Raw genomic sequence first — 25,019 nt, 5'->3', positions numbered from 1 at the left:
AAATCAATGGAAAAATAAAAATATGACACAAAATATTAAAGTTAAAAGACAGAATAAAAAAGTAGATTTAATTAGGAGATAATGTGAGCCCTAGAGGGTTTTCTAAAAGGAACTGACTTGGCCATGGAGAGATCTGAGTAAAGAAATATGACATCTTAATATTTTATTGCAAAATGTTGATTCCTTGAGCAGTTGACACTTGGGATAGGTACTCATACATTATTCCTGGCTAAGATTTGGCATCCCTCATCCACATCTGTAGCAGATCTTTTCTGAGGTGGATAAAGAAACAGTGTATTTCAACCAACCTGTACCCTACCCATTTGGTCTCATCTTGTATTGGTCTTAGGCCAGACCTTAGAAAATTTAGGTCAATTCTGAGAACTTGATTTCCCTTAAGAGCAACATAAATTGAAAATTAGAATCGCGTTAGAAAGTTACTGTAAAGATGTAAAACTGACATGGCTAAGAATTGAAGCAAAAAATTGTCATAGTGATTTTTTAAAAAAGAAGAAAAAGTGTGTTTGACGTCATTAGATTAAAATTAAGCAATGTTGAGATTTGGCAAATGCTGTATATTTCAGAATAGTAGTTCCCATTATTGAATAACTCAACAGAGAAAATATATTATTATTCCACAATATTACTGTCTTATTTCAAATTTATTATCATATAAGCAGCATGCCAGATAAAATCAACTTCAGCCCTAGATGGTTTGGCTCGATGGAAGAGCATCAGTCCTCAGACTGAAGGGTGTTGGTTCGATTCCTGGTCAAAGGCATGTACCTCAGTTGCAGGCTCGATCCCTGGCTCTATTCACGGGGTGTGTGGGAGGCAAAAAATCGATGTCTCTCTCACATGGATGTTTTGCTGTCTGTGTTTCTCCCCCTCCCTTCCACTCTCTCTAAAAATCAAAGGAAAAATATCCTCAGGTGAAGATTTACAAAAAATAAAATAAAAAATAAATAAATAAGAGCAACTTCGATTGTACTATAGAAATATATTTGTGGATTATTGAACATAATATGGAATGAATTTTGAAGGACAGGTATAAGAAATGTCTAAGTACTAGAGCACCCTTTCTGATATATATCTTCTTTATTGTTAAAATTTATATATTTTTGTAACAAAGCCAAGATTGATTTAATCTGGCATAACTTTACAGATCCCTGAAAAGAATGATCTTGGGGGAAATTGTCAAGAAAAATCTTAAATGTTTTATTGTGTGTAAGCCAAGCTAATCAATTTTTATCAAAAACCTTTGTTTTGTAAATCAGAAAGGAAAAGATTCCTTGAAATGGATGATTAAAGAAACCAAACGTATCTTAAGTTATCCTGATAGTTAATCTTTTGCTTAAAAATCTTGTGTGGGAGAGAATGGGGGAAAAAATCAAGTCATTTGGTTTCCTGTGTATTTCCTTTGATTGGAGCATATTTTGCTAATAAAGATCTTGGAAAGAGTTACCTACTATGTCTATGTAACCAAAACAGTGTGATGAAAGGTAGGTTTGTGTGCGTATGTTTTTATTGTCCAGATGTTTTAAAAATACCCAGGTGCTTAACATCACATAAAGAAAATATAAAGATGCTTAGCCAAATAATTTACTTTTTACTTTGATGTTTCCTACTATGTTATCAAGTTAGTCAAATTGGCAGAGTTCTTAGTAATTTGAATATGATTCAATAGATTTTATAGAGACACAAATTTGTTTTTGAGAAATAAGTAGTATTTAGTTACATTTATTTGCTTTTATGGGTCATAATTTGATGGTTTTCTTTTTTTGGTCATTTCAGGAAAAGATAGGACATTATTTGATGGTTACTGTATTTCTTTTAGGTGATTATATCTTATGAAGTAGCTTCAGGTTTGATTCTTTCAAAATAAAGTTGTTCTTCGGGCAGTTCCTCAAATTTTCCAAAGGTGGCATCTGAGATTTATCTAAACCAGGATTTCTTGGCCCTCATTTTTCTTTAGCCCCAGCAATGACAAAGAGCAATGGCTGCTTCAATTGGATGTAAGAAGAACACTTAGGGTTTGTCTCAGAAGAATCAAAGATTTCAGATCTTCTGAAAGATTGTTTGTACTCTTAGGGGGTCTTAAGAGGGGTCAAATGGCTTCTAAGAGTTCCTTAGCTAGATGGTTAAGGGATTGTATTAGGGAGGTGTATGTAGTTAAGGTAAAGAGGCTCCTAGGGTTTGTAAAGCTCATTACACTAGGACTTTAGCTGTTTCTTGGGCAGAGAGGTCGAAGGCTTCCACATTGGAAATTTGCAAGGTGGCCACCTGGGCCTCTCTTCATACTTTTTCATAGTGTTATCTCTTGGATGTAGTCTCCTCTACAGATTCAGCTTTTGGTGGGAGGTTGCTTGTGAGCCAGAAAAGAACAGTGAAGAAAAGAAAGACTTGTAGTTCCCACTTAGAGCTGCCAACAAGGCAAGTTGCTTTGTAGTACCCACAATGGGAGCCTATGAAGACCAATTTGGGTGTGAAAGTGGATGTCACAGGGAAGTACTGCCAACCTCTACTCTCCATGAAAGAGAGCAACAGTGTGGGAACTAACCAGAAGTGTAAAATGAACCACAGTGAACTCTGTGGGGGAGGCTGCTCAGCAACTAGCATTCCTGTGACGCTCTGCACTCTACTGAGGCCCTTTATCTGGGCATGCTACTAAAGAAATCAGTGTTGATTGCATGCGAATAACCTGTGTTTTAGACCATTGAGTCCAAAATGGGCTACCTTCTCTAGACGATGTGAATAAGTGTATAGGATTTTCAGTATATTTTTAAATATGTGAAATAATATGTCACATGTTCACAGAATTTACGAAGTTTGACAATGTGGGATTTTAAAGTTGACCATTTTGAATTGCCAACAAATATAAAATGCCACAATTTGTTAAAACCATGACATATTTTACTAGTGTAGAGTCAATGTTATGAATCTTCTCTTAAAATTATTCCTTTTGCTTCTCTATGTAGGATTAAGTTTTTTAAATCATTTTTTAATTTGGAGGGAGACTACATTATAAAGATTATCAAAATTGTTTGATAATTCATTTTCTGTCTTACTATAGAATTGCCCATCAGCAAAAAGGCTTGGGAAGCTTATCCTTTTATTTACTAATCTTGAAAATACGCAGATGGCTTATGTAAATATCAAAGCATGTTGAATGAATGAATAAGCATATTGTATTTAGAGTGTAACAGCAAATATAAGATAATTAACTTTTTTCATAATCTTAAATTATAGGTACGCAATGGCAGATAGTTATTTCCAGATATAGATTTGCAAGCTTATACTTCAAACTAGTGTTATTATTCCAGAGTAGATACCTTTTAAATTGGCTGGTTTTGTGAGCTCTCTGTAGAAAAGTAAAGTGACATTAAGAATTCAGGTGTTGCTCCTTTATGTCATTAACTTGATCATCATTTTTTCTTCTTTAAAAATGTTTTTTGAATAATAGTTCTTCATATGGTAAAGAAGAAAAAAAAAGAATGTATGCTGAAAAGTAGTCTATTTCTATTCCAGTTGTCTAGATTCACTCTCCAGATGCAACTACTTCCATATATATCCCTATGTTAAAATAAAACAAAATCTATACACACGATGTAGATTCTTTTCCACTAATAGTTATGTAGAAACACCTCATTCTAACAGCTGAATAGTTTTCCACTGGTGCATTTAACCAGGTACTAACTGATGGACATTTAGGGTTTTACTTTCCTATTTATTTGCGACCACAAACAATGATATGATAATTTTTTGAACAATATCTTAATATTGCACATGCATATCTGAATGATAAATTTCTAAAGTGGAATTGTCAAGTGAAAAGATCATTAAGAGGATGAAAATACTAACCATAGACTGAGAAAACTATTTGCAAAACACATATCTGATCAAGGACTTGTATCCAAAATATAAAAAATAAAAACTTTAAAAATTCAACAAGGAAACAAAATACTCAATTTAAAAGTGAGGGGAGCTGAAACCGGTATGGCTCAGTGGATAGAGCGTCGGCCTGCAGACTAAAAGGTCCCAGGTTTGATTCCGGTCAAGTGCATGTACCTTGTTTGCTGGCACATCTTCAGTAGGGGGTGTGCAGGAGGCAGCTGATCTATGTTGCTCTCTCATCGATGTTTCTAACTCTCTATTCCTCTCTCTCACTCTCTGTAAAAAAATCAATAAAATAAAATAAAATAAAAAACACATAAAAGTGAGGGGGAAAAAGTGAGCCAAATATTTGAACAGACACCTCACCAAAGAAGATATATAGATGGCAAGGAAGCATATGAAAAGATGCCCCACATCATATGTCATCAGGGCATGCAGATTTAAACAGGAGGGCACACTACACACCAATTAAAATGCCTAATGTTAGAAACACTAACAGTACCAGTTCTGGCAAGGATGCGAAACAACAGGAACTCTCATTCATTGTTGATAGGGATGTAAAATAGTACAGCCTCTTGGAAGTCAATTTGGTTGTATTTTCCAAAGCTAAACATTGTCTTACAACATGATCCAATAGTCATGTTCCTAGCTATATACAAAAATGGGTAGAAAACTAATGTCTACACAAAAATCTGCACACAAATGTTTATAGCACTTTATTAATAATTGCCAAAGCTTGGAAGCAACCAAAATAACTTTCCTTAGGTAAGGTACATCAATACAATGAATATTATTCAGTGATAAAAAGAAATGGATATCAAGCCATGAGAAAACATGGAAAAATCTTAAATGCACATTGCTAAGTGAAAGAAGCCAGTCTGAAAAGCTTACATATTATATGATTTCCACTATATGACATATATGGCATTGTGGAAAAAACAGAAGTATAGGGACATGAAAAGAAATAGAGGAAGATGCAAACAAAGGGAACCATATACCATGTTCATGGATTGGAGAATTATCATCATTAAAATGTCCATGTTACCCAAAGCAATCTATAGATTCAAAGTAATCCCTATTAAAATGCCAATGGCATACTTCACAGAACTAAAACAAATATAAAAATTTTTGTGGAAACAAAAATGACTCTGAATAGCTGCAGCAATCTTGAGAAAGATCAACAAAGTTGGAGGATTCACAATACTGAATATCAAACTATAATACAAAGCCATTGTAATCAAAACAGCCTGGTAGTGGCACAAGAACAGGCATATAGACCAATGGAATAGAACAGAGACCCCAGAAATTGACCCACACCATTACAGTCAATTAATATTTGACAAAGGAGGCAGGAACATACAATAAAGACAGTCTCTTCAATAAATTATGTTGGCAAAAAGATAAATTAGACCACTAACTTACACCATACACAAGAATAAAATCAAAATGGATGAAAGACTTAAATGAAACCATAAAAATCCTGGAAGAAAACATAGACAGTAAAATCTCAGACATCTCACATAGAATTTTTATGGATGCATCTCCTTTTTCTTTATTAAAAATATTTGATTAATCTGGATTTTATTTTAATGTTAGAATTGATCCTTATTAATATGTATTATCTTCTTAAAAATACATAAAAATACATAGAGAAAACATTTTAGGTTAATTGGAATAACACTGATCTAAAACCTTCTTATCTCTGTTGAGATATTTGTTGAGAAATGAAGTAGGATTCCTAAACTGTAGTCCATGGGTCCTTGAGGTTCATGATTGCACTTTTCAAGGAGCATTAATTGTGTGTATCTGTGTGTCTGTGTGTAGTTCCCATGGAGTCATATTGTGCATTTTGGATGGAGTTTTCACTCACTTTTATTCAAAGGTGTTCATAAATCCAAAATGATTAAAAAACACTAGAGTAAGGAAAATGTTTCCTCAGAATAGGTAAATACTGATAAGTTTTCCAAAGGGGATGTTATCACTATCAAATAATCCTTCTAGGGAATGTTTCAGTCAACTGTGTTATCTGGGAATCACTCATGATTAAGTTCATAGAACCATATTTAGAAAAACAAAAACCACAAAAATTTTCAGATGGATATTTTGGTCAGAAGCCTTACTGAGAAATATCAGTAAGGTTTTCAAAAATTGTTTGCTCAGGACATAAGGAGAAATTGACTATTTTATATGAAATTATATAATTTATATCAAATTAAACTAATTAATAGAACCTTAAAGGAAAAGTGGAATACTTCTCTTTTTTTTTTGGCATATGTATTCATTTTTTCCCCCAGGTAAAAGATTTTCTTAATTATAAAAACTGAGAAACTTAATTATAAAAGTTGAGAAAATTTTTCCATTTCAGGAGTTAGAGATTATTGTGTTTTTTAAATTTATTTATTGATTTAAGAGAGAGAGAGAGAGAGAGAGAGAGAGAGAGAGAGAGAGAGAGAGAATAATTTGTTGTTCTATTTACTTGTGCATTCATTGGTTGATTCTTGTATGTGCCCTGACTCAGGATTGAACCCACAACCTCGGTGTATCAGGACAATGCTCTAACCAATTGAATTACCTAAACAGAGCTACAGATTATTTCTTACCTGTTTCAGTGTTTGCATATTTCCTATGAATTATTGATATACTTATTAAGAGTGTAATTTTTCCTGATATGTTGATGTTCACCTATGTACTTTTGTTCTTCCTTGTTTTAAGAAATGAAGTATTGAAGTGCTAAGGGATTCCACCAGTTTTAAAATGCAGTACTTTAGAATTTAACTTTTTGCATGAGCAAGGAAATTAATATTTACTTTGTATTCTCAACTTACTCTACCTTATCAAGATGAAAATGAATTAATAACAAAAAGATTTGTATTTAACATTATAGTATATGTATGCAAATCAAATATGAATGTAAGTAAGACAAAAATTTTATAAGTTGAATGTCTGGAAGGACTCAGTATATTTTGATACTATCATCATTGTATGGTGACATCACCCTATATCTTATGAACTATATTCTCAGCATCTTGATATGCATGTATGTGTGTATATAGTATGAATAGAGTTTTTCTACATAATTAATTTAAACCTGACTCCATTAATTACATCTAATATCATTTGCTTGTATAAATGCATGTTTGTATGTTTTCTTTTTTATCTATTGCATAGGAATTTTGGGCACATCCAATAGAGAGACTGTAATGGAGAAACCTAGAGCAAATGAAACCAATATTTCTTCAGAGCAATTGCTACTAGGAAAAGAGGTGAGGGGGAAATGGGAGGTGTTTATTTATATACTAGAGACCCAGTGCACAAATTCATTCACCAGTGGGTTCTTTAGCCTGGCCTGCAAGGATCAAGCTGAAATCAGCCTTACAACATCCCCCTAAGAGTCCCAAATTGCAAGAGGGCACTCTGCAAAGTTGCTGTCGCTTGGCAGCCCCTGTGTTGAGTATCTGCCCCCTGGTGGTCAGTGTACATAATAGCTACTGGCCAGTCAGCCTGGCACTTAGGCTTTTATATATACAAATAAAAGCATCATCATATGTCTGTGAATTCATTAAAAATAAAAATGTCTTGTGCTTTAACACTAAAAGAAATAATTCTTGGTTGAAAATTGGTTTATACATTTTGATGAAACCCGAATTGAATAGATACACTGCTCTCTTGCACAGTCTACTCCATGGACAGCTTGCGAGGAGGGAGCTGGAAGTGAGGAGGTCTTTGTTCTCATCCCAACTCAGGATCTATACTTTGAGAATTTGGACTGTAGATAATTGCTGAAAAGGGAGAAAATGGAGATTCAGAAGGAAAGGAAAGAGGAAGTAATAGTTTGAACTGGCCTTTTAGTTTAGTGTGTCCTATTTGTGCTCAGATCCATTACCACTCTTCCCCTGCTCTGCTCTGTATTATAGAGAATTACATCTGCCAGGTTTCCTCGGATACTGGAAAAGGTTAGCCAATGAAAGGCAGTGATGGAAGACCTGGATGGTAGATATTAGAGAAAAACCCGAGTATGTTTTCCCCTCCCTTGTTTTAGGGAATATCTCTAGTAGTAGTATCTGTGACACCTTCATTTTCTTCATGGGCTCTGCTCCCACCACACAACCCTCCTCCATGATTCAAGTTCCAGCTAGCAGTCTTACCTTTAGCTTTGACTGGTGGCCCCACAAATTGGATTCCCATAGATAGTCCCTTTTCTTTGTTTCTCCAGACCTGGGAGTAATAGTGGCTTCCTGCTGAATTATTATCTGTCTGGCTTCACAACCCATGATTTGGCTCCATACCATTTCATCACCTTCGTAAACTACATTAACTTTTTTTTTCCTGTTGAAATACCTAGAATGGTTTCTATTTTCTCAGTGGACTTTGATTAATAGTAGGTAAACATTTAAAAAGGTAAAAGGACATAGGATTTTAATAGGTGCAATTTAGAAAGCAAGAATAATATTCAGGAAACTGCAAAGTTGTATGTTATGCTTTAACCAAAAGTCAGAGTAAGTATTAAGAAATTAGCATTAGTTAATGGAAGAAAGGGATTCAACAGGCACTTACTTTGTGCACAGAACAAAAAGTCACATTATTTCTTCTTTCTTCTTGGATCAACTAGTAAATGTTCTCGATTTTAAATGAAATATTTTTGACCAAACATCAGATCAGAAGAGTAGAAGAAAGCAAACAATATTTTATTATAACAAATAGACTTCTAGGAGGGCATCTGAGTACTAAAGATTTTCATTTTTGTTTTTAAGAGCAGCTATTAATGTGCTTGGTTTTCTATATTTTGAAAAGAGAATTTAGAATGGCCAAGGTATTATAATCACATACAAATTATCATGGACTAAGCTAATCATCATTGTACACACACACACACACACACACACACACACACACCAAATTATCACTGCAACCGGGACAATTACTAGCAATTTTCACCAGAATATATTTTCTTGGGTGAATGAATGAATGAATTAATGGATTTAATGAACTGATATGACCTCATTGAGAAAACAAAAACCAGAGTTGTTTTGTTGTTGTTTTTAATTTTCATGGAGGTGTTTTTTTGTTTTGTTTTTTGCATTTTTGTCATACATTTGTGCCAGGAAATACTATTTTAGTACAAGATTATACCCATGGTACTTATAAAATTTCACTTGTTAGAAAAGAGATTATATGAGCTGAGTAGATTAAAATATTGAGTAATTTTGTGTAAAATAAGATGAGAAATGTGTTCTAAGGCTCTCTGATGTTAAAGGCCCAAATAAACTTTAGAAAGTTCAATTACAACTTAATTATAAGCATTATGAGAATGAAAGCCATTTTTTTTCTGATTATAGAATCATGGAATAATAGAATTTTTACTCTAGAAGAAGAATCATCTTTATTACTTTGTACAGTATATACAAAAAGCATTGAATTAATTCTGAATGGGATGTGTGTGCAAGAAAATGAAGCTAATGACAATAATCTTAGTAATTTTAGACTGAAAGAGACCATAGAAGTCATTGAATTCAGCTCTTACATTTTCTAACAAAAAAGTTGAGACCTAGGAAAATAAGTAATGTAGTCAGTGATATTGAATCTTCAGGTCTTCTGAAGTTGGAGTAGGTAAATTATTATTATTAACAAGATTACATTAAACAGGGTGTTTAATTCTAAGCATAGGTTCAGCCTACTACCCATAAAGCTTTTAGAGAATATTATAGTACTACAGAGAATATTCGAGGACTTGGAGGAGATATACATTCATTAATATATTGCCATATGAGACAAAGACCAAAATAAAAATAAAAACAAAAAGCACCAGTGTCCACTCCAACCTCGCTGTCTCCTAACACACAGAGTAATGCAGATCATTTTAATTTTTCATTTTCTGAAACAAAGTAGTTCCATGTGCCAGTCTGTGAGTGGGAAACTAAAATTCTAAAGATATAAAAATCTGGAAAGGTACAGTGGTGTATTTTCTGTGAGAAATTTGTATTTCTTATTGCTATTTTTTTCACTTGTCTGGATTTCTGAGAGTGAAAAAGAAATAAAAGATTGAACATAAAATGCTGTCTTATGTTGCAATACTTGTTAACAATAAACTATAAAAAAGACTATAAAAATCTAATTTAGACTTTATTAAATATATTGAATTTAAAGTTTGCTTTATGTGATAAATAGTAAGAGTAACTTTCAGCTCTCATAAATATGGTTTTATTGAACTATATTTAAGAGATTAAATTTTGAAAAAAGTTTTTTATTAAATCCACTGATGAATTAAAATGAAATGTCAGTATATTACCGTGTGTAAAGAATGCACATGTTTTTCTATATTGCTTTATTCACTGGGTAATATTTTTTAGGTTGTAAGAGTGGATTTTACAGTTTATCAAAGCATACCTATATTCAACATGCTAAATGAAAATAACAACTTTATATATATAACAGTAGAAACACTCGTTGGATTAAGATGAATATGACTTCATATACATCTATATTTCAGACTACTCTACTCGATTTTGGCTGGAGAAGTGCATTTAAAGAAGTGTCTGTTCCCATGGCACACTGCATAACAACAGCAATCGAAGATTTTTCCATAAAAATTCTCCAACAGGAGCACAATGAGAGGTCTTCCACTGCGACCTTTGCTATGAACCTTATAAATGTCCAACAACTTTGGCAAGACAGCTGGGTGGTTCCTGAGGAGGACCAACCAAAGAAAATTGCAAAGGCAAGAATCAAATCAAATCCTTTCAAAACTGTAGATCGGCATTCTAAGTTTTGTTGTTGTTTGTTTGTTTTTTAATATAAGCCATTGCAAAGGGGAAAATGGTGGAGCCTCTTGGCAAGTACTTAGCACTGGACCCAATACCAGTTGTTTTCTCTGGTATCATGGGCCACTGCTGGTGACAACGACTTAACCCTGTTACTACCTTGTTGTTCCATGAGTCCTGGGCAGCTAAAGAGGGGGCCTCTGTGACTTCCTGGGGAGCTGGGAAAATGCTTGCTTAGGCTTATTTATTTTTTTAATCATTATTATTTTAAATCTTTACTGTAGAGAGTATTACTGATTTCCCCCCTTTCCCTTCTCCCTTTTGTCCGCCTCCACCTGGTTTCCGCCCTGCCCCAGGCCTTCACCACCCTACTGACGGTGTCCATAGGTAATGCACGTGTGCATATAAAATCTTTGGTTAATATGTTCTCACTCCCCTCCCCTTTTTGAATGACTTCACTAGATGTTTAGAAGGTTGAAGGAGTTACTGTCTTTTATTGGTTTAGCAACTTTCAAATCTTTGTATATCCCTAATGAGCAGTGCATTTCATTAAAATCAGTCTGACATGTTTACTAGTACATGTGCTTTGAGAGTCACAGAACTTAATGAGAAAACACAAAGTCATCATGCAAATAGATAAATACAGTTACTCAGTAAGAAGCCCACACTGAGTTAAGCAACCTATAATTTAAATGTTTTTTAAAAGAGAAGTCTTAGAGATGGCCTCCTATTCTGCTACTGCCACCCTGAGGCTCCAGAACATTCCGCAGGGAACACTATTGGCTAATCTGGAGTGGAGGCAAGTTTTGACTTCTTATCAACCACACCTTCTCTGCCATTAAGAAGTAGATTCATAATAACTAGTGAAAAGTTACACATATTACTTCTAAAAGTTGCTGACTCCTTACTAATAAGAGGATGCTACATGAGGTTATTTCTGGTGCTTCTAGATTTAGTTAAACTGATATAACTCTATTTTAATGTGATGATTAATAAGCGCATTTTATGAAAATTTAGCAAGAGAAAATTAAAATAAATTTTTAAAAATCCAGGCATATTAATATCAAGGGTACATTTTTTTTTTTGCCCTATTCACTGCAAATAAAACTGTTGTTATGTAAAGTTACTTCGGGAATTTTTCATGATGTCTGCAAGATAAGCTTAAGGTTTGAAGGTTATATATGGAGAAGTATCTTTTTGGTATTTCTTTATCTGACATTTAACTTTCTACAATCAATTACTATAAAATTGTGTGATTATATTTATGTTTGATGCCAAATTCATTGTTTAGGAATTTGGCTCCCCTGTACATAAATTACACGGTGCTGTCAGAGTACCAATAACTCAGTGCTGCATTCATTTCTCCTTAGTTTTGTTCTGACATCATGGAAAAACTTGACACAATGCTTCCACTGGCTCTGGCATGCAGAGATGATTCTTTCCAGGAAATTAGAGCACACTTTGTGGAGGCCTGTTGCAAAGTGGCAACAGCTGTCCTGGCGAGACTGCAAGAGAGGGGCCAGGAGTTTCCTTCGCAAGCTCCCCTGAAAACCTTGCACACACTGCTCTCCACGGCGGTATATATCTTCCAGCATTTTACTCGATATGATAATTTGATGAAAGAAAATACTAACAAGTAAGTGCCATTTATATTAAGTGGATGGCCATGTTTACAGTAGGGTGTCACCCTTGAATATCACAGGAGTGAAATTTTGATGATGATCTTTGAGGAGAAAATAATAATTAACATGGTGAATTATTTTCATTTGTCTTGACTAGGAAATGTCAAAAAGGTGGAGCATAGGATATATTAAACCAGATGCATAGATTCTAAGATAGGTATTTTTCTAAAGGTTCATTCAAAAGATCCATGCATTTTCCACATTCTACTCAGCAGCAATGATTTCCTGCATGCTTTTCTGACATGACCAAACACGTTTTACCTTGTGAGGCACAATGTACTGCCTACACTGAAAAGGAAAAAATAAACTTCATGTCCCATGTATACACAGTTGCAAAATATGCACACCTCTCTTTTGTTTCAAAGTCAATAGGATGTTAGGAGCTGACATAGAAAATAAATGCATTTCAATCTATTCTATTGACTAATGTAAACATATTTCAGAACATCAATTTAGTGATAAACTACCTTTAATATTTGAGAAGAAAGCATCTGGAGTCTTAGTAATTCTCATGTATTAGTAGCCTAAAAGGATTATATATATATATATATATATATATATATATATATATATATATATATATATAATCACAGGTATTATCACATGACCTTCCTAGCTATCCTTGTACTTACTCTCTAGAAGATAGCATGGCCTGTTGCGAAGATAGCATGTGGACTTGGCAGTTCCCAGGACTCTATTCTACATTACTTACTCAACCTTTGCAGTTCCTTAGTTATAAGAGAAAGCTTACTATATACAAATAGCTAAAGATAAAAGTAACATGAATTTGGCTTGATGTAGATTCTAGAATATAACTGTGGTATTTCTTTAATTCTCATAGTCAGATGTTGTGATTCATACTTGAATTCATAAACAAAATGTGCCAGAAATCACTTTTTTTCCTGTAGAATATTTTAAAACAGTTTATGAGATAATTGACATCTACAAAATTACAATTTTTAGAATAAAAAGAGTATGTTTGTGGGACGTGTGATAGCTTTATAAAAGTTGGTTCTGACAAATGCCTCTGTTCTTTATAATAATGATAACCTAATGCCTAAATAATGCACTGATCTCTAATAATAGGCTTACAAAGAATACTTTTATTTTTGAATGATGTATTGACAATGCAGTTTGTCTCAAGTTGAAGTGCATATTTGTGGAACAGCAGATGTACATTTTCAAAAGACTTGCAAAACAAAGACCAGCTTTTTTTTTTTTTTTTTTTTTTTTTTGCTTCCCCCCGCACCCCCCCCCTCCCCTTTGGAAAGTGAATGTGGATGCAGACTTCAGCATTAGGAGGAAATGAATGATTGATATCTAATAATCAAAACCATTTGTAGTACTGGAGATTGTTACCTCCTACTACACAGGCCTTAAATCTCTGTCTCTTTGATCATTGCCTCTGAACAGACCCGTATTCCTGGTGCCTGTCCAGCGATATCAGGAATTCATCAACACTCTCCAGTTTCAGGTTACGGACTACTGCGTCAGAGTTTGTGTTACAAGCATTTTACAGGATGCTGAGAGCCACCACTGGGATGACTACAAAGCTTTTTATGAGGTGTGAAGTTAAGTTTACTATCCCTCCTTTTTACACAAATATGTTTTACTGCCTACCTGTTTTCTGGCTAATTAGAAACATGAGCTCAGCATTACTAACACACGAAGGCTGTTAGGATAATATTTTTTAAATATTGAATTTGTACTTAGGAAAAACAGTTTGTTTTTTTTTAAAAAAAAAACAAAAACAAAAAACAAAAAAAAAACAACCCTGAAATAATTAGACATCAGAACTCTCCTTCTGCTTAGAAATAAAAATAGTAGCTTCATTTGAGTTACAGTGTCTGAGTGTGATATAGTAAGTTGAAATATAATGGGATGCAATGAAAACTGGAAGAGATAACAATGCCAAAATGCCACAACCTTGTACTTTTCCCCAAAGGGAACAGTTATAGATATCCTTGATTTTTTTTCCTTGTTATATATTTCCATCTGTGTTTGATGAATATATTTTATTAAGCAGTTTTATTCTTTATACTTATTTTTTCCTTCTCAAAGAATGTTCTTATGAGTATGTTTTAAGGCCCATCTGATCATTTATAGCTTACCTATTTTCAATTAGCCCATGTTTTAAAATCCCAAGTTTCTACTGAATTCTTCCTAATAATTCCCAGTATAACCAAACCTAGGTTCAATTAAAATTATTCAGCATCAGGCTTCATTTGTTTCAATTCCCCTAAATTACATTGATTATGCATAAGCCACAATATTTGAAATTTTTTGAAGTTGATTCCAGGGCAGGATGAAACATTTATAATATCTTAATAAAAAATAAGATAAATCAGAGTTTTAAAATAATTTATCAGTCAAGCCCAGCTTCACTAGCTTTTCCCATTTACCCTTTCCTCTGGATTGAAGCTTATGATTTTTGATTTGCTTGATTGTTCTAATCACTATGGAGTACTGAGAAGAACAGAGTGGAGTGTTATTCAATGGAGTCACTCTCATCGCCTTCATGACACTGAAGGTTCCTGTGGCTCCATTTATGGCTGAGTTATTATCATAATGTTGCCACAGCAGAGAAAAGCAAATACTAAGAAGCTCTTTTAAGGGACTTTCCACTTTTTCTAAGGACATTTCATCTCTCCTTTAGAGTACCTTCCCAGGTAGTTTTTCTTTTTTTGCAAGAACATCCATACAGACTTTTCCAAACCTGTCATACTTCACACAGCAGTGAGCAGAATGAAAACGAGAAGGTGCTATAGTGCAGCTGGTAGTCTGAGAAAATACTGTCTTCTCTCCTGGAAGCATTGAAGCTTCCTTATTTGCAGAAGTTGAAAAACGAATCTATCTCATGTTTCGAACTATTTCAATATGTCACTGTACTAAAGAGCAATTTTATTGCTCTGTTAGTACAGAGTATTTCCTCTGTTAGTACAGAGGAAAGGGTAAATGGGAAAAGCTAGTGAAGCTGGGCTTGACTGATAAATTATTTTAAAACTCTGATTTCATTGAAAAACAGGTATTATCTCACTATTTGCTCAACATAGAGATATTATGTTTCCTCTTATGCAAATTGGGAACTAGAAGAAGTATACGGTAAAAATAATGAGTGGATGCATTTCAAACCTGTTATTGAAGTTACCAACCATTTAAAAAACACACAACAAATTACCATGTAACATGCAGCTCTTAGATCTTATGACAATGCTTTAACTTCAGAGACAGAAATAACAAGATAGTTACCCTGTGATTACATGGTAGCTTCCATATACTTACATGGTCAGTAGTTACAGTTTAATTGCAGAGTGGTGGTTATTTCTGCTCAGAAAAATAAAGTGACACTGCTTTTCTATTTACCAAAAAATAAGAACCCTCTAAAAATAGCCCAGATTTTAAACTGTTTTGATAATGGAGTACCTGACATGGTTTTATCACGCTTACCGCACCCTCTTTCCTCCTCTCCCTATTATTCCATCTGATTTGTGAAACAGGACTAGTTTTTGGCAAGGCTGCTTTGGGAGGAAAGAAGATGAAATCTGCCAGACTCCAGGCAAAGAGGAGGATAGAGATCGCAGGGGAACCTGCTGCCATGTGCAAGCGTGTAGTAAAGAAAGAGTGAAGTCATTTACAAGATACTGAACGATATTTGCTCATGTTTTGCGAAATCAAGTGAGCCCTCGACACATTATTTCCATTTTCTAAGCTGTCAGGTTGAGAGAGTCAAAAGAGTTGTTCCGTATCTCTCTGATGAGGTGCTGGTCAGATGGCACAGTGGGTATTCAGATTACATGTTTAAAACTGAGCATTTAGTATAGTTGACATCTGCTCAATTTTAGCAACTTGTGTTTTCCAACAGTCAAAGAATAAAGAATTGTCTGCTCAAAGATAATATTGAGTGGCTTATATAATAAAGCCCAGCTGCTTGTTTCCTGATATATAATCTAAATAAAAGCTCACATCTGTTTACATTGTAGTGGGCCTGCAAAAATAACAGATGTTTACTAGCAGAATACTTTTGAAACGATGACAAATAGAGAAACAGGTCAGAAAAATAAATGAATCACATTTAGCTTAATGAAAACCCTTGCATACGTTGAAGTTATACACATTTTGAAGAGAATTGTGTGAATGATGACCAGTTTGGAATGTGAAGTTGACATTTGTGTTTTAAAAAGTCTTAAAAATAAGTGCTTGGTTTTTTTACTTTTAAGAGAAGAAATCTGTGTACTTGAAGTTATTTTAATTTTTCTCATTTATTGCTTAAATGTAGCTATTAAGGAATTTTTTTTTTATATTTAAAAAAATAGAAAAATCACGTTGGCCACATTATTATAAACATCTATATCTATTGCCATGAAAAATATTAGTGTAAGTTATTCAGATATCAGCTGGGGTCAGTTTTGCTTTAATTAACATACTATACCATAAAAATAAGAAAGTCTAGCTTTAAAACTTTGTTCTTACTTTAGAAATTTTAAAACGCATTTTTTTTTATTGCAGAACAAGACAAAGAAAGCATAAAGAACTATAATTGTGTTACTTCTGCATTAATTTTGTAATTTTTTTTCTTAATAGTTTTGATATACATCTAGTCAGAAAGTCAGGAACCAGTGGTTAAAGTCCCCCGCCCCAGTTTGAACTTGACTCTTTGACTTTTGATGCCCGTTTTCCACCTAAGGATAACAATTCCATTCATTTGTAAACTTCATCTGAAAGTCAGTAGATAATAACTATACATTATTATTATGTAATGAATAGAAAAGATTTTAGTACTTTAGTATTTTCCGGCGTATAAGACGACCCCCTAATTTTATAGTTAAAACATAGGTTTAGACCTTTATTCGCTGTATAAGACTACCCCCCACTTCAAAGAAAAGACTTACTTTGCCGCCAAGACCTGCAGGTAATTTTTGTGCAATTTTGGTCTTTTGCCCCCGATTTTCGGTTGACTTTTTTTCCTTTTCAAAAGTCGTCTTATACGCCGGAAAATACGGTAATCAAAGAAACTACCAGAAGAATAATATGTATGGAAAACACTAATAGTAGCGTATACGTAAGAAGCTATCACCTTTTGGTATACGAGAACGTATTTTTTTTTTTTTTAGATGACATTTGTTTGAGAAATATAAGCAGTGGGTAAGACAAATTTTAAGTCAGTGAGGATTGCTTAGAGATAAAATGGGAAGTTTTACTAGCTTCACTTTTGGTATAGTAACATAATCAGTATAATGTTTGAAGAATGCATTCTACTCTTTTTCTATTTTAAATAATCTTTTGATCTGTTTTGAAGAAAATGAGGTCAAACTACTAGCAAACCTTCCTAAGAGCAAGTTAACTAATTAATGCTTGTAAATCACTTGAGGCTACCTTCTCATTTCTGCCTGTTCCCCTTGGCCTTGGCGACTGTTGGGTCTCCCTCTGTGGTCAGGGAAAATTTGTCACACAAGAGATCTATAAGGGGATATAGAAGGGAATGAGACTCTGGCCCCTTGGAAATATAAAGTGCTGTAAAAATACTAAGAAATAATGAGATCCGCCTAGGCTTTATAACAAAACAAAACAAAAAAAAAATCAGACTGTTATAGTATTTGTTTCTAGTATTGTTATTAAAACACCATGAATAAAGGAGCCTAATGTAATCATCTTCAGTAGTTACCCACCCCCTTGGTTTCATGCATGTTGATAAGTATACAGTATGTAAGTTAATTTTTGCTCCTGTCATTTCATTATAACGTGAAATCTGAAACATTTGTAAAATGATCTCAGAGATGCTAATCCTCAGTTTAAATAATTAAATTTTAATTGTAGAAGAATCAGCCCACTATCTTAAACTAGCATGACATGTTTAGCAACTGTAAAGCCTATTGTTTAAAAGCCAATTTTAAACTGCAGGCCAGGAGTAGGTAAGTCAAGGATATGCTAGGTGAATTGCTTGCAGGCTGGATTTTCCTTAGAATATCTAGTCTTGTGATTGAAATAAAACACATGTTCCTTTGTCAGGAAGGATGTTTTACATCTTGTCAAAAATCTTTCTTGGTCATCTAGTGTGTCAAGCTCTCCAGCTATTTCCTTTCAGCCTGAACTAATTAGGTTCATAGAAAGCAAACTGACATTTTGGAAGATGTGATTCCATTGTTTAACGTGTGGTGTTTTTGCCAGGGGGAAAGATGCTCCTTCTCACTCCAGATGTGGCATTATTTCTTCTGGGCTCTTCATCATGATCTCTGGACCATTCTACCCCCCAAGCTAGCCCAGGAGATTCTCACAGAAGTTCTGGAGAAGTCTTTGGGTCTCCTGGCCTCCAGATATGCTAGGGCCAGTCCCAGTTACAAGAGAACTCCACAGATAAGGTACCTGACCCTGTGAAAACCATTGCCTTTCAAGAAAACCTTTTCCCCATTTAATATAAAGTAGAAGGTAATTCTGAATCTCAGGAAAAGACTCCTTGTATCCTTGACATGTTTTTAACATCCGAAAGGAAGGAAATAATATTCAATTATCTTGAGATATTTAAGAGGAAATATGAAACTTGAGCCAAATCATTTTGCTCTTTTTTCTTCTTAAAAATCATGTGTAGAAACCACTTGTTTCTAAAAAAAAAAAAGATTGAAGATGTATCTTGAAATATATCTTTATTTTATAACCTTCATAAAAGGTTAAAAAATAAGGTGAGAATATTAAGGTACTAATGTGGAGAAAAAAAAGCAGCATTATGATAGAGCAGTGGATTTGACTGAAATTCTAAGCCACCAGGGGATTTTAGTTTCTTAGGGTTTTTATTTTTTAAAGCTTTTAAGTAGTGTAGTGAATCTTCATTAAGGAAACTCCTTTGTCATTTCCCCCCCCCCTTAATGTATTATAATTACTTATTCCCTTTTTTCCTTTATTTTATTTCTTCCTTTTCATTATGTATTACTAAAAGCCAGTTCAATAGTAAGTGAAATCACAGAATATAAGAGACACAGTCACTGGGTATTAAATTAAAGAATGAATTATAGTGCAATTCCACAACTTATCTAGGTGATGAATATTACAAAAATATGCTTACATGACAAGTCTATATGAACAGAAGGCTTTGTTTTATAAATATTCTGACTAATGTGATAAAGACCTGCCTTTTAAGTATAGGTATAGGTATATACAAATATATTTTAAGAGGAACCTGCAGACCTCAGAAGCTTTTTCTTTTATTTGGCAGTAGGAATCATTTCCTGATCATGTTCTTGTAAAGCAGGCTGCATTTGAGGGGCGTTATGTCCTGTTACAGTGTTTCATAAATATGGTATTTTGCTCAGGCTGTTTTAAATTACTGACCAAACTTTTTTTTTTAATGAACTCCAAAGAATAGATGGAAAATTCCTTTTGAGAGCAAAGAATACTTTCATTCTTTTTCCTTATGTAGAATATATCACTTTTGACTATGAGGTGACAAGTCATTATATGATGTTCACTATTAACTCATGAAATAGGTAGTATATTTAATTAAATAATTGTACTGTATACACTTTTGGTTTTTATTTTCTGGGCGGTTACATAATAATGCCATTCAGAACTAGATTTTTTTTTTTTTTTTTTTTTACTTTTCTACATAAAATAAATATATTTATTTGTATGTTTGATCCTAAACTACCATTCATTTGGAAATCAAATGTGTGTGTATGTGTGTATTGTTTAGATTTGAATTAAGTAATCAGCAAGTAGAGTAAATAGATGCAAATACAATTAAACTTTCCTAAAGGTGATTATTGATGTGTTTAGTATCCCAGTAGCCTCCAACTGTCAAATACCACAACCATAAATAAGATTTATATATAATATGTAATATATCATTAATATACTAGAGGCCTGGTGCATGAAATTTGTGTCTGGCTAGGGTCCCTAGGCCTGGCCAGCGATCAGGGCAAATCAGGGCCTTCTTTCCTCTGGCTGCCAGATGGCAGCCAAGGCCTTCCTCCATTCTGAGCCAGCCTCTGGGGGTCATCTCATGTCATAGCCAGTGGTCAAACTCCTGTTAGGTGGAACTCCTGAGGGGACAGTTTGCATATTAGCCTTTTATTATAAAGGATGTTTATTTCTTCAACACTGAATATAATAGAAAAAATGAAAAAATTAAATGAAGTCTATAAAATTTAATTGTACACTAAAATAATCTTTGTGTCCCTATTAAAACTCAACAAAGATAAAAACAAAGAAATTAATTTATGAATAAGATAAATAATATTTGCCAAAAAATTATGTATTATTGGAAATTTCTGATACTACATTAGTGCTTCTGGTAGCATTTCTTTCCATCTCCCACTTGCTTGGAAAACATGTGACCCACCTATGTAACTTTCTTTTGACAACTTGTACTTGGATGAGGAGAATTGTTCTGCTATCAATTTTTTTCCTAATATATATATATATATATATATATATATATATATATATATATATTAGCAAATTTTCTTTTAACCTGACTTTTCTTTTTACTGAATGTGATTTCAAGGAAAATCTCCTGAACTTCTTGAATAGTATCCTGATAATGCAAAATAAAAACATGGTTTTTTTTTTTTAAAAGCACCCCTAAAACTCTTTAGACCTCACAATCCCTAAAGATAATAGTATTATGGAAACTCAGAATCTAGTTTTGAAGCCTTTTGTCTTTGATCTCTGAAGCTCTGATATCTAACCAAATATTTATATTCTTATATATGTTTAATACAAGAAATATAAAAGATAGTGTATATACCAAGTAGAAAGATGCTTTTGTTTAACTTAATTTTCTTCTTTTTCTTTCTAATAGACTTGATGTCACAACAATTTTAATATGCACTGAGAACATGTTATGGTCAGTTTGCACATCTGTACAGAAACTTTTGAATCCTCATGAATATATAGATGATAAAATTTTTAAAATTTATATCCATTGTAATAATCTGTTGACAACATTAGTCATTTTGACTTCACCATTAACTGACTTATATCAGTAAGTATCAAATATATTTTCTTTTTAGCTATTGCAATATCGAAAATAATGGGATTTAGCAGTTATTTTCATTCTACGTATTGAATTGTATAAATAGTAAGTAGACATTTTTTGAAATACGTTTTTTATATTGTGAATTGGGCTGTTGTATAATACAAAACTAACACTAACCAACAGGGGTTTCTTCATTCCTAAAGCAAGTTAGTCTGAATAAATACTATGTTATGTCTCTATTGGTAAATTTCATTCAGTTGATAAAGCTCCAAAACAGTCAGGACCATTTTAAGCTTCACTCTTTGAGTTATTTAAATGATCAAATCATATTAATGGATTGATTATTTCAGTCATAGCTTAAAACTCTATGTAAAAATAAAATTATATCTAATGGGTTTTTAAAAATATTTTTAGCTTTTAATTTTATATAGATTGGTTTGCTCTAATAAAAAAATTAACATTAAAAATGGTTCTAAAATATGCCTAAATTTGGAAGAGACTTCATAGTTCCACACTGTCAGTTAATCTACCATAGATTTTCATTTTTAGTATTAGGTTCTAGTGTCTGAACTAGTAATGGCAAGTGAAAATAGGACTAAGCAATTACATTTTTTAAATGTTGATTTAGTTTACTTAGGTAAATAAATAACATTTAGGGAAATTAAAATTTCTGAACTACTTTTCTGGTTTATTTTATTCAAATTAGTTATAGAGAAAAGGTTGGAGGAGATTTTCTAATAGAGTAATATAATTTGTTTAAATTCTCCTCCAACATAGTCACTTTATCTTGAAAGACTGGGTAATTTCATATTCTTATTTCTTGGATAGTAAAAATTAGACATACAGTATTTCTATTTCTTAGGAGAAACTAGGTAAAGTATTATTTTCTTAACACTCAGATAAGGGCAATATATGAATCTTGATTTTCATGAAATTTTGAGGATTTTTTTTTGTTAGAATTTCTGAGTAAATAACAACTTTGATTTCAATTTCCCATCATTTTCACCTTCTGTTTGACTTTCAACTAACCCACTGCTTATAGATTGTTCCTTTTGGCATTGAAAATTAATTTTAGAAATGGAGAATTCTTTCCGAAAGGGGGAGACACAGTGAGATAAACTGTTAAACATTTGGAATTAAATATTTAATTCATAATAATAAAAAACTCAATGTCTGAAATCCATAGTAAATCCTAGTAAACTAAACTGATTTACCATAGATGAAAAAATTGTTGTGTTCTTAGTTAAATGGTTCATTTCATCTAAGAGGAAGGCCCTGTGAAAATCAGGAACAAAGTTGACAAATTTCATGGATTGGTCATGGTAAGCAATATTGAATTTCATGGTTAGTCACAAATGAACAGAAAAATTTTAATCCTTAATTCATTAGTAAAACAAAAAAATTATTATCAAAGATTGCATATTTTAATAATAATATAATATACATTTATTATTGTTAACCTATAACCTTTTAATACATTTTTAAACAACCAAGCAAGTACTCAAACCTCTGTGATTTGTGCATTAGATATTTCACTGTAACCTCATTCAACAAATTTAAATTGCTAATTTCAATCAGGATTATAGAAAATTTTATACCATGCACTGCCTCTGGTTTTTCCTTATAAAAAAGATAGCTATATTGCTTTGAAGTATGAACAAAAATCTATATATACTTTAATTCCTTTTTAATCTCACTTTATAAAAATTTTCTCAAATCTTATATATTCATGTCAGTTTAAATTTTATGTTTGTCTTCCAAGAGTATTAATCCAATCTTTGAAATATATTTTGCTTTTGTCTTGGCAAATAAATCTACAGGGCAGCATGTTCTCACCAATTACAAAAAAAATCTATAGACATTGCAAGAACCCTATTAACTTACTTAGCTTCCCTTCATATATAGGATATGAAGTTGTTATAAGTATTTTAGAAAAAAAACTGTATTTCCACCTCACATAAAAAAATTAAACTATATGCTTTGATGAAGTGGTGAAAAGTAACAATAAGATGTTGATAGTATTGATTTTTTTTTTGTAAACTATACCTAGCGTTTGTCACTCTATGTAATATTCCTTTTTAGAAGGTGACTGCCTTTATTCCAAGCGGTTCTGACAGATAAACTGAATGCATTTTCCTTTCTGAGCTCAGTGTAGGACCACTAAATCCCAGGGCAGGAATATATGATTTTAAAATCTTTTCAGGAAGAATGAAACCTGTTTGCAAAAACGTGTGTTCTTTTTTACTCTCCTTGGTAGATTTCTTTTAGAATGTTGTAAAAGGAATACTTCAGGTTTGCCCTCTAGGGAAAGAGACCTGCTGAAACATAAAATATTCACCAGGCATTTTCCAAAGTGCTTACAACTTGTAGTTCTTTCATAAAGGCTTAAACTACATGTTCAGAAGTGTAGTCGATGTACATTTATACACACACTCAAGACAATGGTTTCATATCATATTGTGCCTTCATAGAATGCTAGTTTTAATTTGTACATAACAAATTAACACATTCTTAGAATTTTATAATTTAATTTCACCTCAACTGATTTAATTTCGCCTCCCTTGCCCCTGTGATTAGCACAAGGAATACAACGCTGAACAAGAGGAAATAACCTGTCCTTAATAATTTCGGGAAGTCTGATAAAAGTTTTAATGATAAAAAATATTTTGATATATTGTTATTAGTGGAAACTTTTTGAAGGTTTACTATCGCAAATGTTTTAACATTTAATAACATGAAAGAATATACAATGTACCAGGCAAAGGCCGAAGTCATTACAAATAGTTCAGAAGAGAGATCACTAAGCCAAAAGCAGCAGACCTGTCTTGGAGTTCACTTGGTGTCACTCATTTGGCTTTTGAATGACTACATTCCAAGGTATTTCAATGTTGTGTCTCTAGTTTCAAACTCAAGGTAGATCTTTTGAAGTTATGTTTTTCTTATGTTATTATTTATTTATAAATATATTTTTATTGATTTCAGAGAGGAAGGAAAAGGGAGAGAGATAGAAACATCAATGATGAAAGAGAATCATAGATCAGCTGCCTTCTGCACACCCCACACTGGGGATCGAGCCCACAACCCAGTCATGTGCCCTGACAGGAAATTGAATTGTGACCTACTGGTTCACAGGTCAACGGTCAATCCCTGAGCCATGCCAGCAGGGGTGTTATTTATTTATTATTATTTTTAAAATAAATTTTTATTGTTCAGATTATTACAAATGTTCCTCTTTTCCCCATCCCCCCCCAGAAGCTCCCCTCCACCCAGTTCCCACCCCACACCATATCATTAACTCCCCCTTACTGTCTTCATCCATAGGTGTAAGATTTTTGTCTAGTCTCTTCCCGCACTCCCCACACCTCCTTTCCTCCAAGAATTGTCGGTTCACTCCCTTTCTACGCCCCTGATTCTATTATATTCACCAGGTTATTCTGTTCATCAGATTTTTTATTCACTTGATTTTTAGATTCACTTGTTGATAGATATGTGTTTGTTGTCACTTTGTTGTTCATAATTTTTTTATCTCTACCTTTCTCTTCTTAAAGGAAACCCTTCAGCATTTTATATAATACTGGTTTGGTGGTGATGAACTCCTTTAGCTTTTTCTTGTCTGTGAAGCTCTTTATCTGGCCTTCAATTCTAAATGATAGCTTTGCTGGATAGAGTAATCTTGGTTGTAGGTTCTTGCTATTCATCACTGAGTATTTCTTGCCA

General features: G+C 33.1%; 1 protein-coding gene and 1 long non-coding RNA gene across 5 annotated transcripts in view; one reads left to right on the top strand and one right to left on the bottom strand.

Annotated features, from left to right (window-relative positions):
• The window catches only part of LOC311622019, a 1,104,806-nt gene that overhangs the window by 681,009 nt on the left and 398,778 nt on the right, over positions 1 to 25,019 (bottom strand). The window lies entirely within an intron of this gene.
• The window catches only part of KIAA0825, a 318,764-nt gene that overhangs the window by 86,824 nt on the left and 206,921 nt on the right, over positions 1 to 25,019 (top strand). For all 4 annotated transcript variants that reach the window (XM_084882634.1, XM_084882633.1, XM_084882631.1 and 1 more), the window contains exons 6-11: positions 7,063 to 7,157; positions 10,382 to 10,609; positions 12,023 to 12,288; positions 13,748 to 13,898; positions 18,500 to 18,690; positions 21,126 to 21,308. In XM_084882634.1, coding sequence (XP_084738760.1) covers positions 7,063 to 7,157; positions 10,382 to 10,609; positions 12,023 to 12,288; positions 13,748 to 13,898; positions 18,500 to 18,690; positions 21,126 to 21,308 — 1,114 coding nt within the window. The remainder of the gene's footprint in view (positions 1 to 7,062; positions 7,158 to 10,381; positions 10,610 to 12,022; positions 12,289 to 13,747; positions 13,899 to 18,499; positions 18,691 to 21,125; positions 21,309 to 25,019) is intronic.

Source organism: Pipistrellus hanaki (assembly GCF_964339955.1).
Source record: "Pipistrellus hanaki genome assembly, chromosome: 4".
NCBI classification, from domain to species: domain Eukaryota; kingdom Metazoa; phylum Chordata; class Mammalia; order Chiroptera; family Vespertilionidae; genus Pipistrellus; species Pipistrellus hanaki.
Note: the sequence above shows the minus strand (reverse complement) of the source record. Positions and strands in the feature narration are given on the sequence as shown.